This window comes from Zonotrichia albicollis, chromosome 1 (genome assembly GCF_047830755.1).
Source record: "Zonotrichia albicollis isolate bZonAlb1 chromosome 1, bZonAlb1.hap1, whole genome shotgun sequence".
Lineage (NCBI taxonomy): Eukaryota > Metazoa > Chordata > Aves > Passeriformes > Passerellidae > Zonotrichia > Zonotrichia albicollis.
In genome coordinates this window covers 122016236-122038609 of record NC_133819.1, presented here as the reverse complement: position 1 = coordinate 122038609, position 22374 = coordinate 122016236, and the positions used below count along the sequence as shown (strand labels likewise).

Below are 22374 nucleotides of genomic sequence, written 5' to 3'. Positions count from 1 at the left end.
TATGGTGCTGCAAATGCTCTCTCTGCAGCTGTACTGTCAGCTCATAAATAGTCAAGCTGGTTTTATTTTTGAGATGATGGAAAATTGTCCTGTGTGACAAAACCATCAACACTGCCCAGAGTGATGTATAAAGGGAAGTATAAACTGATGAAGTCTCATGCCAAGTTGCAGTGTTACAGTGCCTTGAAGCAGAGAGGAAGGTCTGATACAGTCTGGTTCATGTATTCTAGTTAGGCCAGAATGTAAACATATTTAATTCCTCACAGTTAGGTTTTTGTCAGGCTTGATGTCACTGTATGCTGCAGGGGTTGCTACCAGGTCAGAAGCAGGGGAGTACCAGTCACACCTGGAAAACAAGATATTTACAAAATCTGGGCTTAAAATGTGTTTTTTTCTGACTGACTGTAGAAGTCAATAGGGAGTCTTTTAAACTTATCCAAGGTTCAGAAGGTGAAGCAGAAGTAAGCTATTACATTTAGTATCTGCCTGGAGCAAAGAACAGAGAGTTGCTATAGCAGGGAGATCTAAAATGATGTGTATGTCCATGGATGCAGAAGAATGACTGTTGCTACAGTTGCTATTAATACAAATTTTTAATATTAACTGTTGTTATTAATACAAATTTGTGAAGGCATTGCAACACAGAGCCACAGCACTGGCAGTCTGGGCTGATGGATCCAGCAGGCTGTACCCTGCCCGCTGCAGGAGCCATCAGCAGGCACCTTGGGAGCATCAAGGACAGGCTGGGCTTGTGTAAGATTTGCCCTAAGCACTTTTCCAGATCCCAGATATTTTTGTCTCAGGGGATTTCCAGACCTGCTATTGTTTGTGTGTTTAGGGTGTGCCTGCATCAGCATTTTAATTTTGCGTAGGGTCTTTTTGGTGTGAAGCTTTGGCTCAGTAGTGCAGTCCTAGGGCACCGAAGTGGAGTCCTTCCAGTCAAAGCTAACCTGGAAAGTGTCCTCCAGAACAGCTCCTAATTGCTCCAGCCCCTTCTGAGGGTGCCCAGGAGCTCAGATCAGAATGCACTTGCACTGGAACAACCTCTCAGAAACAGCCAGCAGAGCCTGATGTCGTTGCCACCACTTAACTGATCCCACAGATCCAACTTGCTAATGTGGTGCAGCTGTAGCATCCCTGAATGCTTCACTTCCAGGGATGTCTTCAGGCCCCTCTTGAACCCATATAACATTCTGGGAGCCTGGCATGGGTTGGTTTTTTTTTTTGGCAAAATGTGTACAAATCTTATAGCTTTTATCTGAACTCCTTGTATTTAACCAGGCTGCTGCCAACTCCCTTTGGTGATCTTGCTTTTGTGTTGGGCAGGCAATGGATCTGATCCTCACCCTCTTCTCTGCTCATGATTATGTGCAGGGCAGGGTTTTCTCCTGCACTTATTTGGGTTTGTGATGCTCAAGGACAGGATAAAATTGAATTCAGTGTTTTAGAACAATCATCATTTCACTTGGCTAGTATTAAAGTATCTGGTACAGTGAAGTCAGCTGAAGCTGAACAAATTAACCTTCTCTTAGCAATGATTATAGAGTAATGAGTGTAGTGATAACATGATTTGTTATCATGTAAATTGACTTCAGCAAGTCTTTTGATGCCCCTGGCAGTTAAATCTTTTCACTTAACATAATTAACAATTCACTTAACAATTTTAAAAGCAAGCTAGGCTAAGGCAGTTTGGCAGGAATTGCAGCAGAAGGATAAAAAGCTGTTTAGGAAGTCATGTCCATGAGGAGTTAGTAAGAGCTCACTGCTGAAACAGAGGGATGGCTGCAGCAGCATTCCTCAGTGTCTGCCTTGGGCCTAGCACCAGACCACATTTTCATTAATCACTATGTGGCGGAACAGAATGTGTTTGCCTATTAAATATGTAGATGACACCATGCTGAGAGGGGCTATGAGGCCTTTGGAGACGGGATGAGAACTCAAAAAATGGAGATGTGATCTGAATAGGAGCAGGTGTGAGGTATACATTTAGGCAGGAATGATGAACTGCACAAATGTGGGACAGGGAATGTTGGCAGCTTCTTCCAGGCTCTACCTTTCCCTGCAGAGCCCTCTCAGTACTGCAGATATTAGTGGCACACAGAGTACCCTCAGCCACTGTTGTTTTTCTTTTTCCAGAATTTCTCAGGGCTGGGCATGTCGAGGCTCAGGGCTCAGGTGGACGCTGAATTCTTTAACTGGGTTTCCTTATGAGGCCCTGAGAGTGACCATTGGACACTGAGCTGGTGACACAGCCATGTACACAGAGGCTTCCCTTCACGTACATGGAAAAAGTTTCTTGCACACAATGTCATGTTTTCCCCCACTGGTTAATGCCATCTCTCACACTGTTTGTGACACACAGATCTCCTGAGCCGACTCAGAAGCTGCAGGTATCAGCAATGTTGCATGTTCAGTCATGTGCAAGATTTGGCCAAGTCTTTGAGAAACAACCAGTTCAATGTCACTTCTTTCTCAGAGGATGATCTAGAAATGCCCAATCTAATATTTATGGAAATATTGTAGAAAATGAAATTTTTTTTCTGGCCAAGGGATGTCCAGGGGAGGGTAGCCTGCAGAACATTCAGGAAGTCAAGCTTTGCCTGACTTTGCTTTGCATTATTTTGTCCAGTTTGATGAGACTGTAGAGGATGAGAATCAGAGCCTAGCAAAGAAGATTGACAGGGAAGGGTAATCAAACAACAAAGGGGATCTGTGAACAGTCTTCAAATGCATGCAGATACAATGAAGGGAATAATTTTCCCCCACTTTCACAGATTAAACTTCTACTGCTGTAATTAATGCTCAAGTTGTATGTTCTGATGATGCAGCTGTCCAAGCAGCAGAGATTTCCTGGGGAGATCCATTAGAGCAGGACAGACAAATGTTTTTGGGAATGATGGAAGTACAGTGGTCCCAAGCAAGCGTCCTGAGGCAGGGTTGGGAGTTTTTCTGTCAGGTGACAGTCTGGTGCATCCAGACTGGGATGAGAAAATGGAAATGAGCCTCCACCCAAACTTGCAGCCCTGTGTTTAAAGTTTTGAATGAAGTATTCATAAGTGAAAGTGTTGCAAAGATGGAGAGCTGGATGCCTCTTACAGACAGATTTTCTTCCCTGCCCCCACCATGCCCTGCTCTGTGTCCTCACTCGTTTAGGTTTCCTTGTTTGTTTATTTGTCATGGAGTTTTGTTTATACTCTTTCCATCTCACCTGTTCCCTACTTGTTTTAGTATTACTTCAGCAAGTTTAATTCTTGAAACTTTCAGGCATAGCATGTCTGTAAGAAAAGTTTCTAAAACTGGGAACTACAGCCAAACTCCTGAAAACAGTGTCAAATACCAAAAGCAGCTGAAATTTAAATTAGTCAATAGAAAATGAAATTTTTCATTACATCTAAGTTTTGAAGTACATATTTAGAACATCATATCACCAGTATACCTGTTGAAGAAATTCTGGTATGTTTATTTTATGGGGTTTTAGTATAGGTCAAATGTTTTCAGAGGATTCTCTGCTTAACTTTGAGTTACATCTTTGTTTGATGTAGTCTGAAATATTTAGGTAAATATACAAGGTGAAATATGTGAGCTATGCTGATTATCAATAAGTGTAGATTTGAAGGCTGAGCATGAGAATTTCAAGACCTTTTCCTTTCATTCAGCACAAGTAACTGTTATTATTTGGAGTAATTGTGCATATGTGGTGTTACACAGATGTCCAGAGTCTCCTCCTTAATTTAACCTTTGACCTCAACAGGATGTTTTCCTAGGAGAGAGAATCCCTTGTGTGAGAAGTATACCTGTCTGTTCAAGCTGGAATGTTGTGGTCTAGGCAGATTCAAATTTAAAATTTTGCATCTACTGAGCTCTAAAGAGTAGTTAATATTAACTGAGCACTAAAATTGAGAAACATAAAAGTTGCAGCTGCCTTCATAAAGTAGTGTTTTTAGGAAAAACAAAAAGAAATCATGGTAACCATCAAAATAAAAGTATTTCTGAAATTCAGACTATGAAAGAAAGTTTTCAAAAGATATTTAAAAATGTGTTGTTGCATTTCTAAGGACTATGGTACTGCTAATTAAATTAATGGGAAGGAAAACTGATGCTCAGTGTATACTTTGTTAATGTACAAGCATTCACTATGATATGGATGTTAAGAGTAGCAAAATATCTTCAAATTTGCATGTTTTCAGAAAAACTCTGCTGTTCTTATCTACATGAATCATGGCTCTTTTTACGGCTGTTCAGTAACAGTAAATATTCTTATAAATAAATGTGGCATAATAATTAGCATGCAATACTGTTTGTAAAGATTTGCATCCTGTCTTGAAGGTACTCATTGGAAATGTTCAGTGTTGATTAGGCCTTTAAAAATACTTGAAATCTCATCTTCAGTTGATGCATATTTAACACTTATTCATTTAAATTTCTGTAGGAAAATAAATATTCTGGTTTATGCTATATCTTGGAATAATCCTACTCTTCTGGCTCAAATGTAGCAATCTAAGAGTGTCCAACTAGGCAATTTGGAAAATGTTTCAATTTATATTTGTCTGGGCTTTTTTCACATCTGGTTGGATTTTTCTTACCTGTCACCATGACAGTTATTTTAAAGCACTTAAGGTATTTAAGTTTGAAAAGTTAGAGTTAGATTAATGTTGTTTTATGAAAAACTGGCATCCCTTAAAATTGTTTGCTTACTCTTGTAATAATTGAAGGAATGAAGCAATGAAGTTATTATCTCCTGAGTCTTTTATAGGCATTTACTGAAATAGTTTGTCACTCTTTTTACATATAAATTGAGCTAGACTGAATTCATTTATGAATCGATATGACCTCTTACTGTTTTATATTTCATTATTTTAGTTAGGACTGGGTTTGGTAAGAGTAAATTATTCTAGTTAGGACTGGGTTTGAGCAAGTAAGTTGAACATTTTGAACACTGAACTGAAGGGTAAAAGTTTTCTTTCTTTACTGTGACAGAATACAGCACAATCCACAGTCCATCCACCCCCATTAAAGATTCAGACTCAGACAGATTGCGTCGGAGCTCAGATGGGAAATCACGCGGACGTGGCAGAAGAAACAATAATCCTTCACCACCACCTGACTCTGACCTGGAGGTACTATATATGAAATGTCTTTGGCCTGTTACAGAACTTTGTTTTTATCATTATTTACACAAAGTGTTATTTATGCATCAAAAATAAAGTGGCATTGAAACTCCCTTTCTCCTAACAGTATTTCCATAGATAATAGGATTTTTCTTCTAAAGAACCTTCTTCAAGAAGAGCTTCTACTTCCTTGGAAAAATACTGGGTGTTTTTTTCTCCTTTTGATTAACAAAGCAAACAAACAAACAAACCAAAACAAACCAAATGGGGAAAAAAAAGAAAGAAAAAAAAAAGGAGCAATCTTTTCCCAAGGCAAAGAAAGGTTTTCAATTGGACAGGAGACACTTCTAGCACAATAGTGGGGTTTGTTCTCCCATGCCCGTTCACATTCCTCCCCGTGGCCCATGGTTTATGTTGAGAACACATCTCCAATGACACACCACAGCTATGAGTGTCCACACTGCATTACTTTTCCTTTCCAGAAGATTACCCCATTTGTCATCATGGGAAATACAATCTCACCAGGATTTAAAATGTTTGTATTTGAACACTTTATTTTTCATTAAGTTATCATTTTGCGTGTGGTCAGAGAACAAATTTAAAACATGTATTTTCCATTGTCTCTAAGCAAAAGAATTATTTACTGATGCCATAAGTTTTATGCATACATCATCCAAGCTCATAGTTTTTCTTCTTCAGATGCCTAAAATGCATGAAATTAACATAAGTTAATTTTATAAAGAAATAAAGTGCTTAGCAGCAATCTGCTTTGTTTTGGTTTTAGAGGTAATATTCAAGGGCACTCACATGAATTTTTGTAAGACTTTTGTTTTGTAAGACTTGCAGAAATACAGAATTGTAACCCCAAGGATTTAGTTTTCAGATGCTTCTCTTTGTTTATTTGTTTCTATCTCACATCAAGCTTCAAAAATTACATTGTACAGTCTCATTTTCTGTGTATATTTGACTATACTATAATTCTATTCTAATAGAAGGATATAATAACAATTGTAGTAAAAAGCTAACAGATTGTATTACCCTACCCTCGAAAAAAAATCTTGTTAGTTTTGAAAATAAATGGCAGGAAAGCTATGGTTTTAATATGCAACCGTATCAGTACAATTTTCCCATTTTTGTGCTTACTGATTCAAATTTTAATTTTCCATTTCAAGTATTAGCTTCACAAAGGAACACATTGATTTGATTCTCTTTTTACAGAGAGTATTCATTTGGGATTTGGATGAGACAATCATCATTTTCCATTCCTTGCTTACAGGGTCCTATGCTAACAGATATGGAAGGGTAAGTGTCAAGAAACTGATGGAAATGTTCAGTAATATTTGCTGGTTTATGGTTGATACACAAGGAATACCAGAACATTAGTTGATTTTTAGAGGCAAACTGGTACTGGCCTTACAAGACAAAAAAATACCAAGCTGTTTCAAATGTCCATGCTTTGCAGTTGGTCAGCTCTTGTGTTCAGTACATATTTAAATAATGTTGGGTTACTTGATACTTGGGATACTCAAACTTAATACTTTGACCACTTGAGGTTTGGTTTGTAGATACAGGTTGTCTGAAATCTTTTGACATCATCAAAATCTGCAAAGATCTGCATGCCCTCAGAGAGTTCCAGGAATGATTGCTATGATGGATTGGCTGTGCTCTGTATTGAGAGGGAAAGAGGAAGAATGCTTTTGGACATGGCCAGTTTAATCTAAAATTTTTTACCTTTGATTTTTTTTTTAAATCTAAATATTGACTGATGTTTTCAAAAGTCTGCTTATGAGTCAAATCTTTATATTATGCACAGTCTATAAATCATAACTGGACTGATGAATATGTCTACAGACAGCAGATTTCCGTGTAATTCTCAGAAGAGAAACGTGATTTTAGGTGAATAAGAACAGTTTATGGAAGGAATGTCCTTATGAGATCAGTGTTCTTTTTGTCAGGATTGTATTTGAAAGCTAACAGCTTGTGCTAAAATCTGTTATAGCTTTTTATGTTCACCTCCTGTGAGTTAAAACTGCAATGTGATTTTTTGTTAACCTCAAGAATTTCTATGTGTAAAGAACAACTACATAGCTTTGTCTGGCTTTGTGTAATGCCTGTGTCTTCTTGTAAAGCTTCTATTTAGCACTAAAAGGTTTTACCCTACACCCAGATGAGCGAAGGGCAAAGCTACCTCCAGTTCAGTCTGTGCCTGGGTCAGGTTCTGAGTTTCTCTCAATAGCTTTTTGCACTATACAAACCTAAAGCAATACTACTTTGCAACCTTTCTTGCATGTTCAAGTAAGGTTTGCTTGCAGAAGTGTTTACTGTAAGAACAATGTACCTGTTTAAAGAATATAATTAGATTTTTTTCATTATACGTCAGAAAAGCAAGTTAATTCAGCAGCCTTGGTTTCCTAGGTGTTGTTAGTTTATATTTAGTTAATTCAGCAGCCTTGGTTTCCTAGGTGTTATTAGTTTATATTTAGGTAGTAAAAAGAAACTAGAACTTAAATGTTTCAACAATTATTGTATGGATAGGTATGGAAAAAAGCACTTACAAAAGAGTATTAAATATTTACCAAAAGTTGTTTTCCATTTTTCAAACTAAAACTAGCTTTTGTGTGGTATCCCAAAATCTATGACAATTTAGTTTAGAATGAGGAGAACAAGTCCCAGTGCTCACAAAAATGCTAAGTGCCAACAGAATCTCACCACTGGCTTTTGGCCAGCAGAGTAGCGCTGGAAAAGCCTAATTAATTAGTCACTGTCATAGAAGTACTAATGTGAGCATATTTTTTCCATTTGTTACTAGTTCCCTGTAGTGGATTCATTAATTAGAACCTGAACATAAACACTTTATTGCTGGATGGTTGAAGTTGAGGAAAGTGGCTGGGATTCAGTTGCAAAGAGATATAAATATGTGTGCTGCAAGGAGGAGGCTGACTCCTGGGTGCAGCTCCATCACTGTTGGCACTGTTTACGTAAGATGCAGCTTTTGCCCAGCTGGCTCTGGTTTCATGGCATCTGGCGCAATATTCCTGCACTGCTAAATGACAGCCAACTGTTGATGGTGAGAGGAATGATGGTATTGCTGCTTAATCTTTGGATAAATACAAAATCTTTTTGGTGAGGGGTAGCAACATGCCTGTCCTGGCTCCCAGATGATGCCATGAAACTGCCATTCTGGTTTTGTTTTCTTGAGGTTTCATTCAAATCAGAGTTTCTCTTGGGCTATTGACAGCTTCAGACAACAGTTAGTAATTTCCAGGGATGTTAGAGAGACAGTGTCAAATGTTCAAGGCAAACATGCTAAAACATGAGAATTTTAGAGTTTATTTGTGGCAGCAGAAGGCGCATGTTTTTAAAAGAAGGTTTGCCTCTGGTTAATGACCTTTAAAATCAGAAATCTGGACCATTAGGTAATCTGAAAAAAATGAAAGTTGAGGGGAATTATTGTTCTTTTCACCTGTATTCTCGTTTATGAGCAACCCAACATCATGTTCTCTTATAAATCTGTGCTATGGTGAGGGCTAGAAATGCCCTTTTAAAAAATTAAATCTAGGGTGATCACATAATCATTAAAATACAAAAGCTGGATCTTCAAACAAACAAAAATGTCCTAATTAAATAATAGGGGATTTGGCAACTTGGCATTCAGCTCTTTTCATAATGCCTGAGTGAGTTTCATGGTGAATGACTATGAATGATGTTTGGCCTTGCTGCTGAAGGGATTGATTTTCTTTGCTTAATTCTCTCCCTCATTCTTCCTAACTTCTTCCTTGTACCACTTTTTTCTGTATCTCCTTACTTTTGCATCTGTTTTTATCACCTGCTCTCCTTTAGCTGCTATTGTGCTCTATTTTCCTCTTGCTTTTTTCCTTCAGTTTTGTTGTAACATAATAACACCTTTATTTTTCAGTTTACACATTCATGGCAAAAATTATTCCATAAAACATTAATTTTTATTTAAGGATAATTTGAATTTAGTGAATTTAATGGAAATGTATGAAACTCAAAGAATATGCCCTTTCAGAAGATTAGACAAAAAAACCCAAAACATTTTCATTTGCTTTTGAATTTTTTTAACTATGTACAGAGAGAGATGTATTGATCAAATATAAAGTTACCAGTTAGTTTAATTGACATTAGGGCTGATTAAGTTTTGGCATTTGGAAAAAGTTGGAGCCCTTTAAGATCTTGGAGCAGGTGAAAATATATCTCAGCATTGGCACGGAATACTGTGGTCTTTACATACATTTCCATCCCCAGTAAAAGCAGTTATATGCAGAGGTTTTAAAGGAATTTTCCTTTAAATTATAAGCTATTTTATTATGGTTTAATATACTTTAGAGATAGAGGAAAACAAAGCCTGGTTTCACTTAACCCTTCATTTGTGACCTGTAGGCTTAAGTGGAAAATAAGCCTGCTACCCAAAGTGAACTTTCCTGTTTTTCAGCTTCTTGTTTCTCCACAAAACAAAGAAATCAAGTAGGTAGAATTTAGAAATGACATACAGGCAATGTTTTGGCTCCAATGCCAGTATTCAAAACAAAAGGCCTACTTAAGGAGTTTGACATTGGTATTTCTTTTCTTTAGTCAAACTGTACCTCCCTCAGAGATTTGTACCTGATTTTGACCATACCTGAAAAGACACTGGCTGAACCTGCAAATCCCAGGCAACAAGAAGAGATTGTTAGCTTTCCTACTCATTGTGAGACACCTCACAATAATTAGTTAGCAATTAGTGGCTTAAAAGTGCAAAAAAAGGTTGGGTATGGGATTATTTTTTTAAAACCTTGTTCTAGCCTCATCTTTTTTCTAAAGTTTACTGCCCCCGCTGTAATGTCTGATGGCAGAGTTTGATATACTACGATGCTTTAAACCAAGGTTCTTGTGCTTTTCATTAGAGCAGTTGCAAGTTTGTGATTACACAGATATTTAAAATGTTAATGCAGATAAGGTTTTTGCTTCTGTTAAATATGTAGCTACCGAGAGCCAGAGTTTAACATAGTTTTTGTGTTAAGTAGAACTTCCTATATAAAAATATTGTATTTAAACTAGGAGTTAAGCTTTCTTTGAAAAGCAATCCATTTAGTTTGAATTTATTTAATCTGACACTTTCAGTAGGTGCCAATGAGTTTCTTACATTTTTTCTGCCTAATTAGATTAACCTAATAAATGACATTATTTTAGTATTACTTTGGAGAAAACCATTCTGTTTTATTTCTGCCATGTAAAAATACCTTGGAGTAAAATGGGTAGAAATCTTTTTACAGACAAAATCCTCTTTTTACAGACTCAGAAATGTGATAAAAATGTTCAATAATAATAAAAGCAAGTCATGTACACTGAAATGTAAAATATATAATTGCAACCATTAGTCTGGCTGCAAAATTAGTCAAATGAGTTCATAACCAGTATCATGCTCTGTTCCCCATTTATTCTGCTTTTCAAAATGATGTTGCTGTTTAGGGATGGAAATCAGAAGGGAATTATTTCTACCTTGTTGCATTAGCTGTTGATACTCAAGATGTAGCTAGTGATCTTCATTTGCATCTTAGAGCTTTAGCCCATCTAATTCCTTTAATAACTACAGCAGAGGCTCCTGAGAGGTGTCTTCTGTTACTGCTCAGGCACAACAAAAATCTTTGTCTGTTTAAAAACAAATAAGCCTGATGAGCTGCTAACTGGGCACAAAGATAAGCAGAAATGTCGAAGGGAGAAGAAGCCAGCTAGAGAGAAAATACCACCTGCTTTCCACCTCACATGCCTACAAAAGTAAAGCAGAGGAAAGCATAGGTCTACAAATAGAGCAATATTAAAACAGAGAGACAGAATACTTTTGTTCATATTTCAAAGTGTTTCCATTTGAACTAAGAAGCCAAATATTCCTTTTTTTTTTTTTTTTTTTTTTTGGCTGTGCCAGTTTAAATAAAAGACTTATTTTTAAGGGCAAAGTTCATCAAAATAGCATGATGCAATTTTTTTCCCCAGTTATAAGGGTTTTTTTTTTTTTTTTATTTTAAAAAACTTGCTCTTAATGGATGTGAGTTCAAGAATAGATGTTTTGTCTGCTCAGTGTTGCTCTGCTTTGAAATTTCAAAAATTCTTTCTCTGGATAGCAGTTCTTGGGTTTTGGCATTTCCAGAAGGTAAACAGCCTCCCAATCACCATTCTTTTCCAGCTCTTCACTAGTGATGCATTTTGCCTTTTTAACCAGTAGTTATAGAAAAATGTTTGAAAGTTCAGAGATCATGTTGAAGCATCTATTAATTTGATTTAGAGGTGGAAAAAGAAACTAAGGACTGCATCTCTTGCTTTTTAACTGTGACTTGTCATCAAGTTTAGAATATTAGCTAATTTTAAGTAAAATATGGGTTGTCACTTCTTCAGTTCAATTTAAAATATAATTCCTAACAAACTAACATTATTAATAGAGGCTGTTATGGGATAATATAACATGTTCTTTCAAACTCATGCTCCTGTGCTCTTGGATAGACTTGGCATTATAAATGAGAAACTTTATATCAAACGTATGTATTAGGCTCTCTTTTCTATTTTTCAGATTGAAAATATATAAAACACCAAAAAAATCAAAACAAGACAAACATCTGTAATGCATTTGGTAACCACAATGCTGAACATGCTTTTTGAGTTTATTAGCTCAGTAAGGAGTAAGTTGTTACGGTAATTTCTGCAGAGAAGTTAAAGTGTGTTATGTATTAATAACAAACAATAGTTTTGTTCACTCTGCATGGGTGGGCCAAACTGGAAACATAATTAAAGCTTTTTTGACAATCAAGGAGTGGTTTTAAATACAATTACCATTTGCAAATAAAACATCAATAGTTCTTTGCTTTAAAGTCACTAGGTATTCCCAGGGCTGAATCCTGTCATTTGTGACCAGTTTATTTTGAGTAACAATAGTATTATCAAACCCCTGCTTGATCATAAACCTTGTGAGCAGTTGTAGAATCTGGAGAAGTTTTAGCTGAAATGGATTTGCACAGAGATCAAAGAGCCAGTGGCAGGGATGCATGAGGGGCAGCACAGAAGACCCACTGCAAAATCAAGGAGTCAGTTGAGTTTAAGGCATATTTTTGAGTGTTACTGAGAAGTGCTGTAGTACAGGGTAAGAGTTACTGAACTGAAACTCACAAAGCAGATGTTGCATTTGATACAAGTATTATGTTATGAAAAGCTGTTCCTCCAGTTTGTATTTGGGTATTTGTGTTAGGCACAGTATTGATGGTGTACTTGCTTAATTTCTTCTTTAAGGATCCTCCCACTTCTGTGTCCCTTGGACTCCGAATGGAAGAGATGATTTTCAATTTGGCGGACACACATCTATTCTTTAACGATTTAGAAGTAAGTGTTCATTCTTTTAAAACACACAGAGATTATCTTTATTATATTATTATATTAATATTTGTCTGGTTTTATGTGTTGTTAGATGCTTTGACAATTATTTGCAGAGTTTCAATACCCAAATGCTTAGAAAACAGCTATATCATATAGTCATTAGGATATATAATAATATCTACACTAAATGTCTGAACTGGCCTTCAAAGGTTACTGCAGTTTAAATAGTAGACTTTTGTCCTCACAGATTTTAGCACTTATGATGACAGTAGACAAGTTTCAGAAGTGGATACACCAAAGGAGCCTATAACCATACAGAATTCAAAAGTCTGCACAGGCCATTAAATATTAAACTCCAGCTTCTATAAACAGTTGATGGCTGGGTGCAGATTTCTTGCTTACATCCCCCGGTGGGCAAGTGTTACCTTAGCCCCAAGGGACATGATAAATGTTGCATGGGCTGTCTGTGGGCTGCTCCTGGGGCTGCTGTGCCTGCAGCAGGCACGGGGTGTTCTGTGCCAGGGTCCCTCTGCCTGCAGCGAGGAGCTGTGGGTGCCTTGCCAAGGGATTTTTTAGCTTACACAGCCTATGGTTTGGCAATGCTTGGGAGATCCTTCCAAAGCTCTCCAAACTGCTGAAATAGACTGTCACTCTAATGCCTGGTTGTTTCATCTTAAAAGGGAAAAAAGCAATTTCTGATCACATTTTAATAACAGAAAAACATGAAAACAGTCAGACTTCTTTCCCATCATAGTGAAGACAGCTGTTTATTTAAAATCCAGCTGTTAAGCAAGCTTGTGGTGGGACTGCCAACACACATTAATCATCAAGTTGTTGTTTTGCTAGATTTTAGAATAGTGTGTTATTCCAGACAGCAAAAGAATCTAAAAGATTCAAATGCAACTTTTGCTGATCAAAGTTAATTGGCAGCAATTGGCCTTTAAATATTTCCTGATGTTTCCCTTTTCAAAATCAAGCAAAATACACCTTATTCAATAGATGAGCCAAAATAATTTGAAAAATGCCAGTGTGTGATAGACCTCAAATGTGGTTTGTCCAACATCTGTCCTATATTTTGATTTCTTTTCATCTAAAAAGAAACCACTCACAGATGATTTGGCATCTTAGAATGTAATGAAATTATTGAACATGCTTTTTTTTTCCATTCCTTAGAGTATTTATTTTTTATACTTACAGTAAAATAGCTAGTTTCTTGAAATTTTAAAGTAGCATTTTCTTCCATTAAGGTGGTATTTAAAGATATTATTGTTTTGGATATAAGAAGCATCAATGAGTTGCATGTATAAGACTTATTTTTCAGATTTATCTAAAAATATAACAATGCTAGTTATTTTTCAACTCTGTTTCTGATTATATTTCATTTTAACCAGAGCAGAATGAAAAAGTACTACTCTTTTTGTATTTAAGTATATTTAACAAAGTTCAGTGTGTTTTCATTTGCTATGCAGAGCCAGATATGTAGCAACTTCATACAGGATTGTCAGCCTCACTGACTTAATGGAAGTTAATCGGCCACATCTTAGAGGTGGCAGATTATCTTCTGCTAATGGACACGTTGCAGCCTTAACAATGGAGCACAGTAGTTCATTCACTCAAGAACTTTGAAGCTGTGTATGAGATAGCTGTTGGTTCATGGAGGCAGAGGAGCTCATGCTAAGCCTGAATCTTTGCATTTCCACCATAACCCCAGTTTATGTTGTATGTCCAAACTCAAGTGCAATAGTTGGTGTCTATACCCTGGCCTGCCTTCCTCACACATAGAGGCACCCAGGAATGAGCAGCTGTGTGCTTGTCCTTGTACACCAGCCCTAATCCTTATGGATGGGGAGCAGAACCTCCAGTCTGAGGGACCATGCCTTGTCCTAGGGGTGAAGAGCACATTCAGTGTGCATGGACAAGCCTTCAGAGCACACAGTGGAAGGGTGTAAGGGAGCCTGTATTTTGCGGGAAGCTGCATGTAAGGACTAGGCCTCATCACAGAGTGGGGTTTTCAGTTCACCAGCGGTGAGACAGTTTTTTGAACATGTCACAGAAATGTGGTGTTCTTGAAGGAGCATGTCCTGCTGGAGCCATAGTTTGTCCTTGTTGAGAGCATCATCATTGAAAAAGCCCTTGCCATTTTCCCAAGGGCTGTGACCTCAGGGCAGATTCCTCACATCCATCTCAGAAACTCAAAAGTCCTTGCTTGGTGGTTTGGAGTTCAGGCTGCCCACAGCCTGACAGGCTTCCAGCAAAACTGTGGACAATTTGGTTTGGATATGCCTCAGACCTAAAGCATCTATTCTCACTGATGAAGAACTGAGTCTGAAAGATCTAGCTCAGGTCTAAGCTTTGCAGTTCATCAGCATAAGTATCTGGGCTGTTGGGATTGAAAACATTTGTAGGCACATTGCCTGTGAGCTGCAGAGCTTGGGTATCTATGCCCAGCAGTCATATGAAGAACAGCAAAGCGGGATTTGGAACATATCTAACCCGCAGAGTAGATGTGTGTTTGAGCCTAGGCTTAATTCAAAGTGGGAAAGTGAAAGCTGATGCCCTCTGTCTCACCCAGGCTCAGAGGGAACCCTTCTTGGCACATACAGAGGCAGCTTTTAGAGGCAAGCAATCATCTGTCATAGCTTTGGCCTAGGATGCACATTTTTCCAGATACCACAAGTTAATGTTTTTAAATAAAAAAATCTTTCATCCAACATTCCAGAAAACTCTATAATCAGAATAGCTCTCTTGTTGTCCAAGTGAAAATACTTTTTCGTCTTATAAAATGCTGAAGTCTGATTGAACATTTTGAATGCAAAGGGCAGAGTGGCAGCAGTGATCTCTGAAGCACAGTTTGATTTATGTATGACCTAACTGGCTTTTCAAAGTTCAGCCTAGAGATTTAGTAATGTTACTAAGTTAAATTCTACAGTAGTCAGTTTTTAGTCTGTGTAAAGTGCCAATGTGTATCAGCTGAATTTAGTAGGGGATACAGCCAGGTAAATGAATAATTTATTTTTATGTATGTTGTTCTTTATATAATAATAATAGTAATACTTGTAATTGAAAATTTCAAACTCATTGAAAAAATTCAGTCAGATCTCACTAGCTCTGAAGTCAGTATTCTGTTTCTGGATGGGTGAACTGCAGTTAGATTTGCACCCTTGCACTAGTTCTTATTTTATTGCTTTGAAAAAAAATAAAATAAATTGCTTATTTCTTTCACTTTTCACAGATTTATTTGGAGTAATTAATTCCAAAGTGATGTAATAGCAAACAATTTCTGATCTTTAGGAAAATTTCTTAAACAGCATGTTAAAGGGATGTGAGAAAATTTTTAACATACTGAAAGGAAAAATATTAATGTTTACTTATGTATAATTTGATCTAGGTACCATAATAAACAGTATTTTCATGCATTAGCACTAATTTCATAATGAAATTAATGAAGTGTACTAGGCTAAACAGTGGAAGATAGTGCAGTGTTCTAAAAATTTTGATTCCAAAATCTGCATTTGGGTTTCTGAACAAGAGCTTTTGGTTTTCAGTATTGAAGTTTTTTATGTAAATGTCTCATACTCTCTGTTTTATAGTTGAATTTTAATTGTGTGCAAGAGGGAATAACTACATGAGTGTAGTGCCCTCAAGAGAACCACGGTTATCTCATTTGAAAAAAAAGTTTGTTTTTGCATGCTGATTATGTTATGATAGAGATAATAAGGTATAATATTTTAAAGGTCTATATGGAGCAATTATACATATTATGTATTTTAGGGGGTATGTTCCAGTGTTTTAGGGAAATGAGCAACTTGATGATAGGACTGAGATGTGACATCCACAGAGGTGATCAGCTCTGGTGCAGGTGTGTTCTACAGCAGAGCAGGGGACAGTGGCTTGTAGGGAATGTGAGCTCCTTCCTCAGCCAGGGAAGGCCCGGGGGGCACAGACGCCCACCAGGAGCGGGCTGCTCTTATGAGAGTGGCATGTGTGAGGCCAGGAGGAATGGTGGCCAACCCCTCTTCCCAAAGTAGGCAGCCCTAGCGAGCACTGTGGCCAGGAGCACAGGTCATGGTGTGGCAGTTTGCTCAGCAGGGTGTGTAGGGAAGGTGACAACACAGAGGTGGGACATCCACTGGCCAAGCACAGGCACGTGAAGTCCACCAGCAGCCAAGCTCCATTCTGTAGCCATCTGCACGGGTCAGGGGCACTCATCCCACCTGACTCCCAGGGCAGAATGGTGGGCACTCATCTGAGGGAAAGGCTGCAGCTGTGATGGGGGATCTGCACCATCTGTCCTGACAGTGGCCAATGCCTCCCTGCAGGCAGGGCTGCTGAAGGACAAGAATGCAGTGCAGAACTCAGACTGCAGAAAGTGAATAGAGGCTTCTCCTGATGCAGGGACAGCACAGCAGACCTGCCTGCCAAAGGTGTGCCAGTTGGAGGAGCTCCTGTGGCAGGTGGCTGAGCTGCAGGAGGCAGCAGGAAGACTGCATAGCATCGGGGTGGCGGAGAAGGAGTTGTATAGCTGGTTCAGAGGAGTTGCATAGCTGCTTCCAAGTGCAGTCTGCAGCAGACCCACAGCCCATGACCAAACAGCCAAAACTTCCCCCACTGGCACAAAAAGAAGGGAGAGGGAGCAATAACATTGCAGAATGTAAGCAAGGATCTGCAGGAGGAAGACACCTCCCCAAAACCTGAGGTGCCCCTTGCAGAACTGCTTTACTGGTGTGCAGATTGAAAAGGAGAGACACATCACACAGGAGAGATGCTGGAGCTGAGTAAGGAGCCTGACCCCATAACACCCCCATGTAACAATGACAGCAACTAAGAGAAGGAGAGAGGTGATAGTAGTAGGTAACTGACTTCTGAGAGTCTTATTTGCCACCATCAGGTGCTCTCTAGAGAGGTGTGATGTTTGCCAGAGCCTTGTATTAGGGGTATGTCCCTTGGGGTGTGCCCCCAAGACAGGATGTCACCAGTAGACTACCAAGCCTCATGCAGTCCTCTGACTTCTGTCATTGGCTGCTGTTATTTCACCTGGGCACCAGTGATACAGTCTGAGGAAACAAAAACATTCAAGATGGATTATAGTGCCCTGCTCCCTGTACAGAGCAGCAGTAAGGGATTCTGGAGTGTGGGCAGTTCTTTCATCAATCCTCCCAGCCATAAAAAAGGAGTTTGAAAGGGCCAGTCAAATCTGGCAAATTGACAAATGGTTGCAGAACTCGTACCGCAGAGGTTTAGGTATTTTAGAGCATGGGACTTGCTTGAGAAACCTGGTCTGGTGGGGCTGATTGGCTCCATCTGTCGGAGAAGAGCATCTTCAGTCATAGGCTTGAGGAAGAGCCTTAAGCCCTCTTTAAACTGGAGAAGAGGATCCTCAATCCATCCCACTCTTACCTGTCTGATACCTGTGGCAGCCATAGGTGTCCAGAGTCTGGAGTGGGATCACAGGTCAGGAGAAGAGCACCTGAAGAACAGCACAAAGGAATTCCAGTAAGTTGGCTTCATCAGAGGCCCATCTTGAATGTTTCTATGCAAACACACACAGCATGGGGAGTAAACAAGAGTTAGAGGTATGCGCATGCCTGCAGGTCTATGGTCTTATTGGCATCACAGAGACTGGTGAGATGACTCTTGTGACTGGAGTGTTGGAATGAAAACATGAAAGATGTTTAGGAAGGACAGGCAGGGGAGACAAGGAGGGCCTGTAACCCTCTGTGTCAGTGGATGTCAATGCTGGAGTGCATGGAGCACTGCCTGGAGATAGATAAGGAGCTGACTGGGAGCTTATGAGTCAGGATTACAGGGAGAGCAGGGAACAGGTGACATTACGTGCGGGTCTGCTACAGACTACCTAACCAGGAAGATTGAGTGGATGAAGCTCTCTATAGACAGGAGCAGCCTCACATTTGTAATTTGTGGTCCTCATGGTGAGCTTCAGCCACCCAAATATCTCTTGGAGGTACAACAAATTAGGCCATAAGCAATCCAGGAGGTTCTATAATGTGTTGACTGTGTTGGTGATGACTTCCTTCTGCAAGTGGTGGAGGAAACAACAAGGAGAGGTGCTATGCTGGACCTTGTTCTCACCAACAAGAAAGAACTGGTGGGGAATATGAAGCTCAAGGGTTGACTGCAGTGACCAGGAAAAAGTGGATTTTAAGATACTTGGGGCAGCAAGGAGGGTGCACAGGAAGGTCACAGCTCTGCACTTTGGAAGAAAGACTTTGGCCTCTTCAGCAATCTGAATCTGGACTGGGTAAATCTGGAGCAGACTGGATTGAGAGCAGTCCTGGGTGGAAGGACTTGGAGGTGTTCATTGACAAGAAGCTAAACATGACTTGGTAATGTGTGTTTTCAGCTCAGAAAGCCATTTGTGTCCTAGGCTGCATCAAAAGTATGACCAGCACATTGAGGAGGTGATTGTTCCTCTCTGCTGTGCTCTCCTGAGATCTCACCTGGAGTACTGTGTCCAGCTCTGGGGCCCCAACTAAAGAGGGGCATAGAGTGACTCCAGAGGAGGCCACAAAGGTGATGGGAGGATTGGAAGACCTCTCATATGAGGAAAGGCTGAGAGAGTTGGAGTTATTAAGCCTGGTGAAGAGAAGGCTCCAGGAAAACCTTATTGTGGCCTTTCAGTAGAGGGGAAAGCCAAAGAGGGATTTTTACAATGTGTCATGTAGTGACAGGACAAGAGTTGATGGCTTTAAACTGAAAGAGGGTAGGTTTGGATTAGGTATTAGGTAGAATTTCTTGGGTGTGAGGTTGGTGAGATGCTGGAACAGGTTGCCCAGGGAAGCTGTGGATGCCCATCCATGGAAGGATGCAAGGCCAGGCTGGATGCAGTTTTGAGCATTCTGATCTAGTGGAAGGTGTCTCTGCCCATAGCAGTGGGCCTGGAACTGGATGATCTCTAAGGTCCCTTCCAACCTTATATGATTCTATCTGCATATCTAAAGATTGTATATGTTTCTACTGATACTTTTAAAAGTTTACTCATTTTTTTGGCATATCGGGAGCATATTATAGCAAGGTATGTTAAAGGTATCACTAGGTATTGGTGGCAGTGAATCATTAGGAACATTTTATTTGAAAAAGCTCGTTCGGTGCTTTGCAAACTTTGTTCTAAAATCACACCATCTCATTAGATCTATTCCTTTAGAGGTATATACTGAAGCTGAATATGTCACTTATTAAATCTTGTGTAATCTTACCTAACACTTTTTTTTTTTTTTGTTTGTGCTGAATTCTATTGAAGTAATGAAAAGCAAATTAATTTGTAGTTCTATTTCATGGTGGTTTTTCTTCTTTTAGGACTTTTATTTCTATTTATTCATTTCACGGGTTTTGGTGTAGGCATTTGTGGGAAGGTTCAAAATAAGATTCTAATGATACTATAAAAAAACAATTTTTCCCACCTTTGACACACATGGTCATGATTATCCTTAATTTTTTTGCCATTTGTGAGGGATGTATAGTGCACACCCGTGGGTTCACAATTCACTTCTGTTTGTGTGCAAAATGATATGTGTATGGCAGTAGTTTATAATGAATGGCAGTATGGTATGAGTTTTCAGGCTACATTTGTTGATATATTTCTCTTAGTGATAAAAGATCAGGGAATAATATAAGGTACTGCTGTCAAGCAGTAACTTTGGTATTTTGGGAAAAAAAAATTAGAATAGTCAATTATATTCTAAAAATTAAGGATGATGACCTTGATTAATTTCTTCTGAGATTGTTACTTAAAATCTACTTGATGTTCCACATCTAATATGTTTGTGATGGAAATTCAGAGCACAATCGCTTCTGTACGTCAAAAACAGCTGCATAACTGTTATGATATCAAGAATGGGGTGTTACTTCACTTTCATGAACCTTTAAGGCACCGCAGAATATTCTGTCCATGCACAGAATATGCAGCCTTTAAGGTTAGCATATTCTGTGCATGGACCCCTCTGGACAGCTGCCTGTGTTGGAGTTGTGCATGATTTCCATAAGATGCAGCTCTGTCATTAACCACAGCTGGCTGGACCATCAGCCCAAGGCAGGCAGTGCTCCCACCCAGCCTGGCCACCAGGCAGCACCTTCACTCCTCTGTCCTGCCCACCTGCCACCACCGAGGTCAGCCACCCCTCAGGCACCCAGGAGCAGGACAAGAGCAGCCCATTTCTCTGCCTCTTCACTTCATTAAATAAAGTTAGATTAATACAGAGACATTTTACAAATCCTGCATTTTACACATATGGGAACATTTCCAGCTTTTATGCAGCATTGAGATGCTGTCTTCCACAGATGCATATTCTCACAGTTTAAAGCAGAGAATAAACAGCATTTATGTCCTTGCGCTCTCATGCTCTCTGTATGCTTTGTAAACCTCCCCCCTCCACCCACAGGGCAATAAATCCTTCCTGCAAGTCTGTAACTGCTAGCTTGAATTTACTCAGATCTAGAAATTGATAGGGAGAAATTTACTACAAGATTTTTAAAATGAAAACTTCTTTTTGTGGATTGTTTCGTGTATAATTTACTATGTGGAAGTTTTGCTCTTGTTTGTGGCCCCCAGTCATTAGACTGTGAGTATTTATCAACTTTACCTCTCCCTCCTATTCTTTTTCAAGCTCAACACGGTGTGTAGGACAGCTTTTTACTTGAAATGTGATGGAGATGTCTGACACCCAGCAGTATGCTGAGCCCTTCTGTTCCCTAAAGGAACATAAAGGACCTCTAAGCCCACATTGCAAGGCAGACTGCTGTGTCACTAAAGCAGATGGCGATACACTCTGCACTAACACCTGGCACTACAGGGATTTCCAAGATGGGAGATCATTGTCAGAGCTCAGGGAAAAGGAAGGGAACAACTAATACCCAGGACAGCATCCATAAAGCCTGATCATGGAGCAGAGCTCCTTGAACATTAGTTCCTTTCTGGCCTTTGCCTTCAATTCTTACAGGTGAAACCTGGCTGCCTCCCTGCTGCTGGAAGCAAATGTACCCTATAAATCACTTCTGGCACTCAAGGAGACCTTTTTTCATGACAGGGACATATATCCTCTTTTCATCAGCCTGAAAATTTCTCCTTTGTAGGTATCAGTAACACCGCAGGAGACTAAGTGACTTTCCTCCCAGGTCCTTCAGTGACCGTGCACACAGCTATGTCCCCAGTGTACCACGCAGTGCCCTGTAGGAATGCCTTTGAAGCAATACAGCCATATGTTCTGGTTCTTTAATCTGAAGGAGAAAGGGAAATCATTTCCCCTCAGACCTGGGTCTGAGGCACTTTAATACGCCACAGACTCTGACTGGTAACTTTTAGCACAGTAGCACTCCAAAGGATGATTTGGGATTCTGGGCATTATGATAATTCTTGTTATTGAATTCATTACTGCATTCAGCAGGCTTTCCATATGCAGGTTATTGCACATCTCAAAGAACCATGACCACTGTAGGGTAAAAGGCTCTTCTTTCTGAAAGCATTTTAGCACATCTGGTCCTAGATTCAAATAATCTAACAAATGAAGTGCTTGGATGCAAGCCAGCTCTTAAGTGCAGACTTTGAGCAAGCTCCAAAGCAAGCTGGGAGAGCAGGTTGGCCACTATTAGCAGTGTAGAAGTCCATCATTTATTCTTCCACACCTTATAGAAATGTCATGGAGCCAGATCTGGACAGCCATGACAGGTGTGACATTGCCTAGGTTTATAGAGATCCGCAATCCATGATAGGAACTGGGGGAGCTGCAGTCAGACCAAGAAAGTGCAGAAGGAGATTGTGAAACACCATTACCAGAGAGAAAAGCTTTCTTAACTTCTCCACAAAATAAAAATCAGATCAAGGTCATTTTCTGTCTAAAGCTGTACTCCAAGCCCTGAACATTGACAGGATGAGCCTTTGCTGGCATTAGGTACT

General features: G+C 39.4%; 1 protein-coding gene across 8 annotated transcripts in view; it reads left to right on the top strand.

Annotated features, from left to right (window-relative positions):
- EYA1 (EYA transcriptional coactivator and phosphatase 1) overlaps positions 1 to 22374 on the top strand; it is a 160269-nt gene that overhangs the window by 107565 nt on the left and 30330 nt on the right. For all 8 annotated transcript variants that reach the window (XM_074552404.1, XM_074552377.1, XM_074552396.1 and 5 more), the window contains 3 exons: positions 4978 to 5117; positions 6327 to 6410; positions 12384 to 12473. In XM_074552404.1, the coding sequence (XP_074408505.1) occupies positions 4978 to 5117; positions 6327 to 6410; positions 12384 to 12473 (314 nt within the window). The remainder of the gene's footprint in view (positions 1 to 4977; positions 5118 to 6326; positions 6411 to 12383; positions 12474 to 22374) is intronic.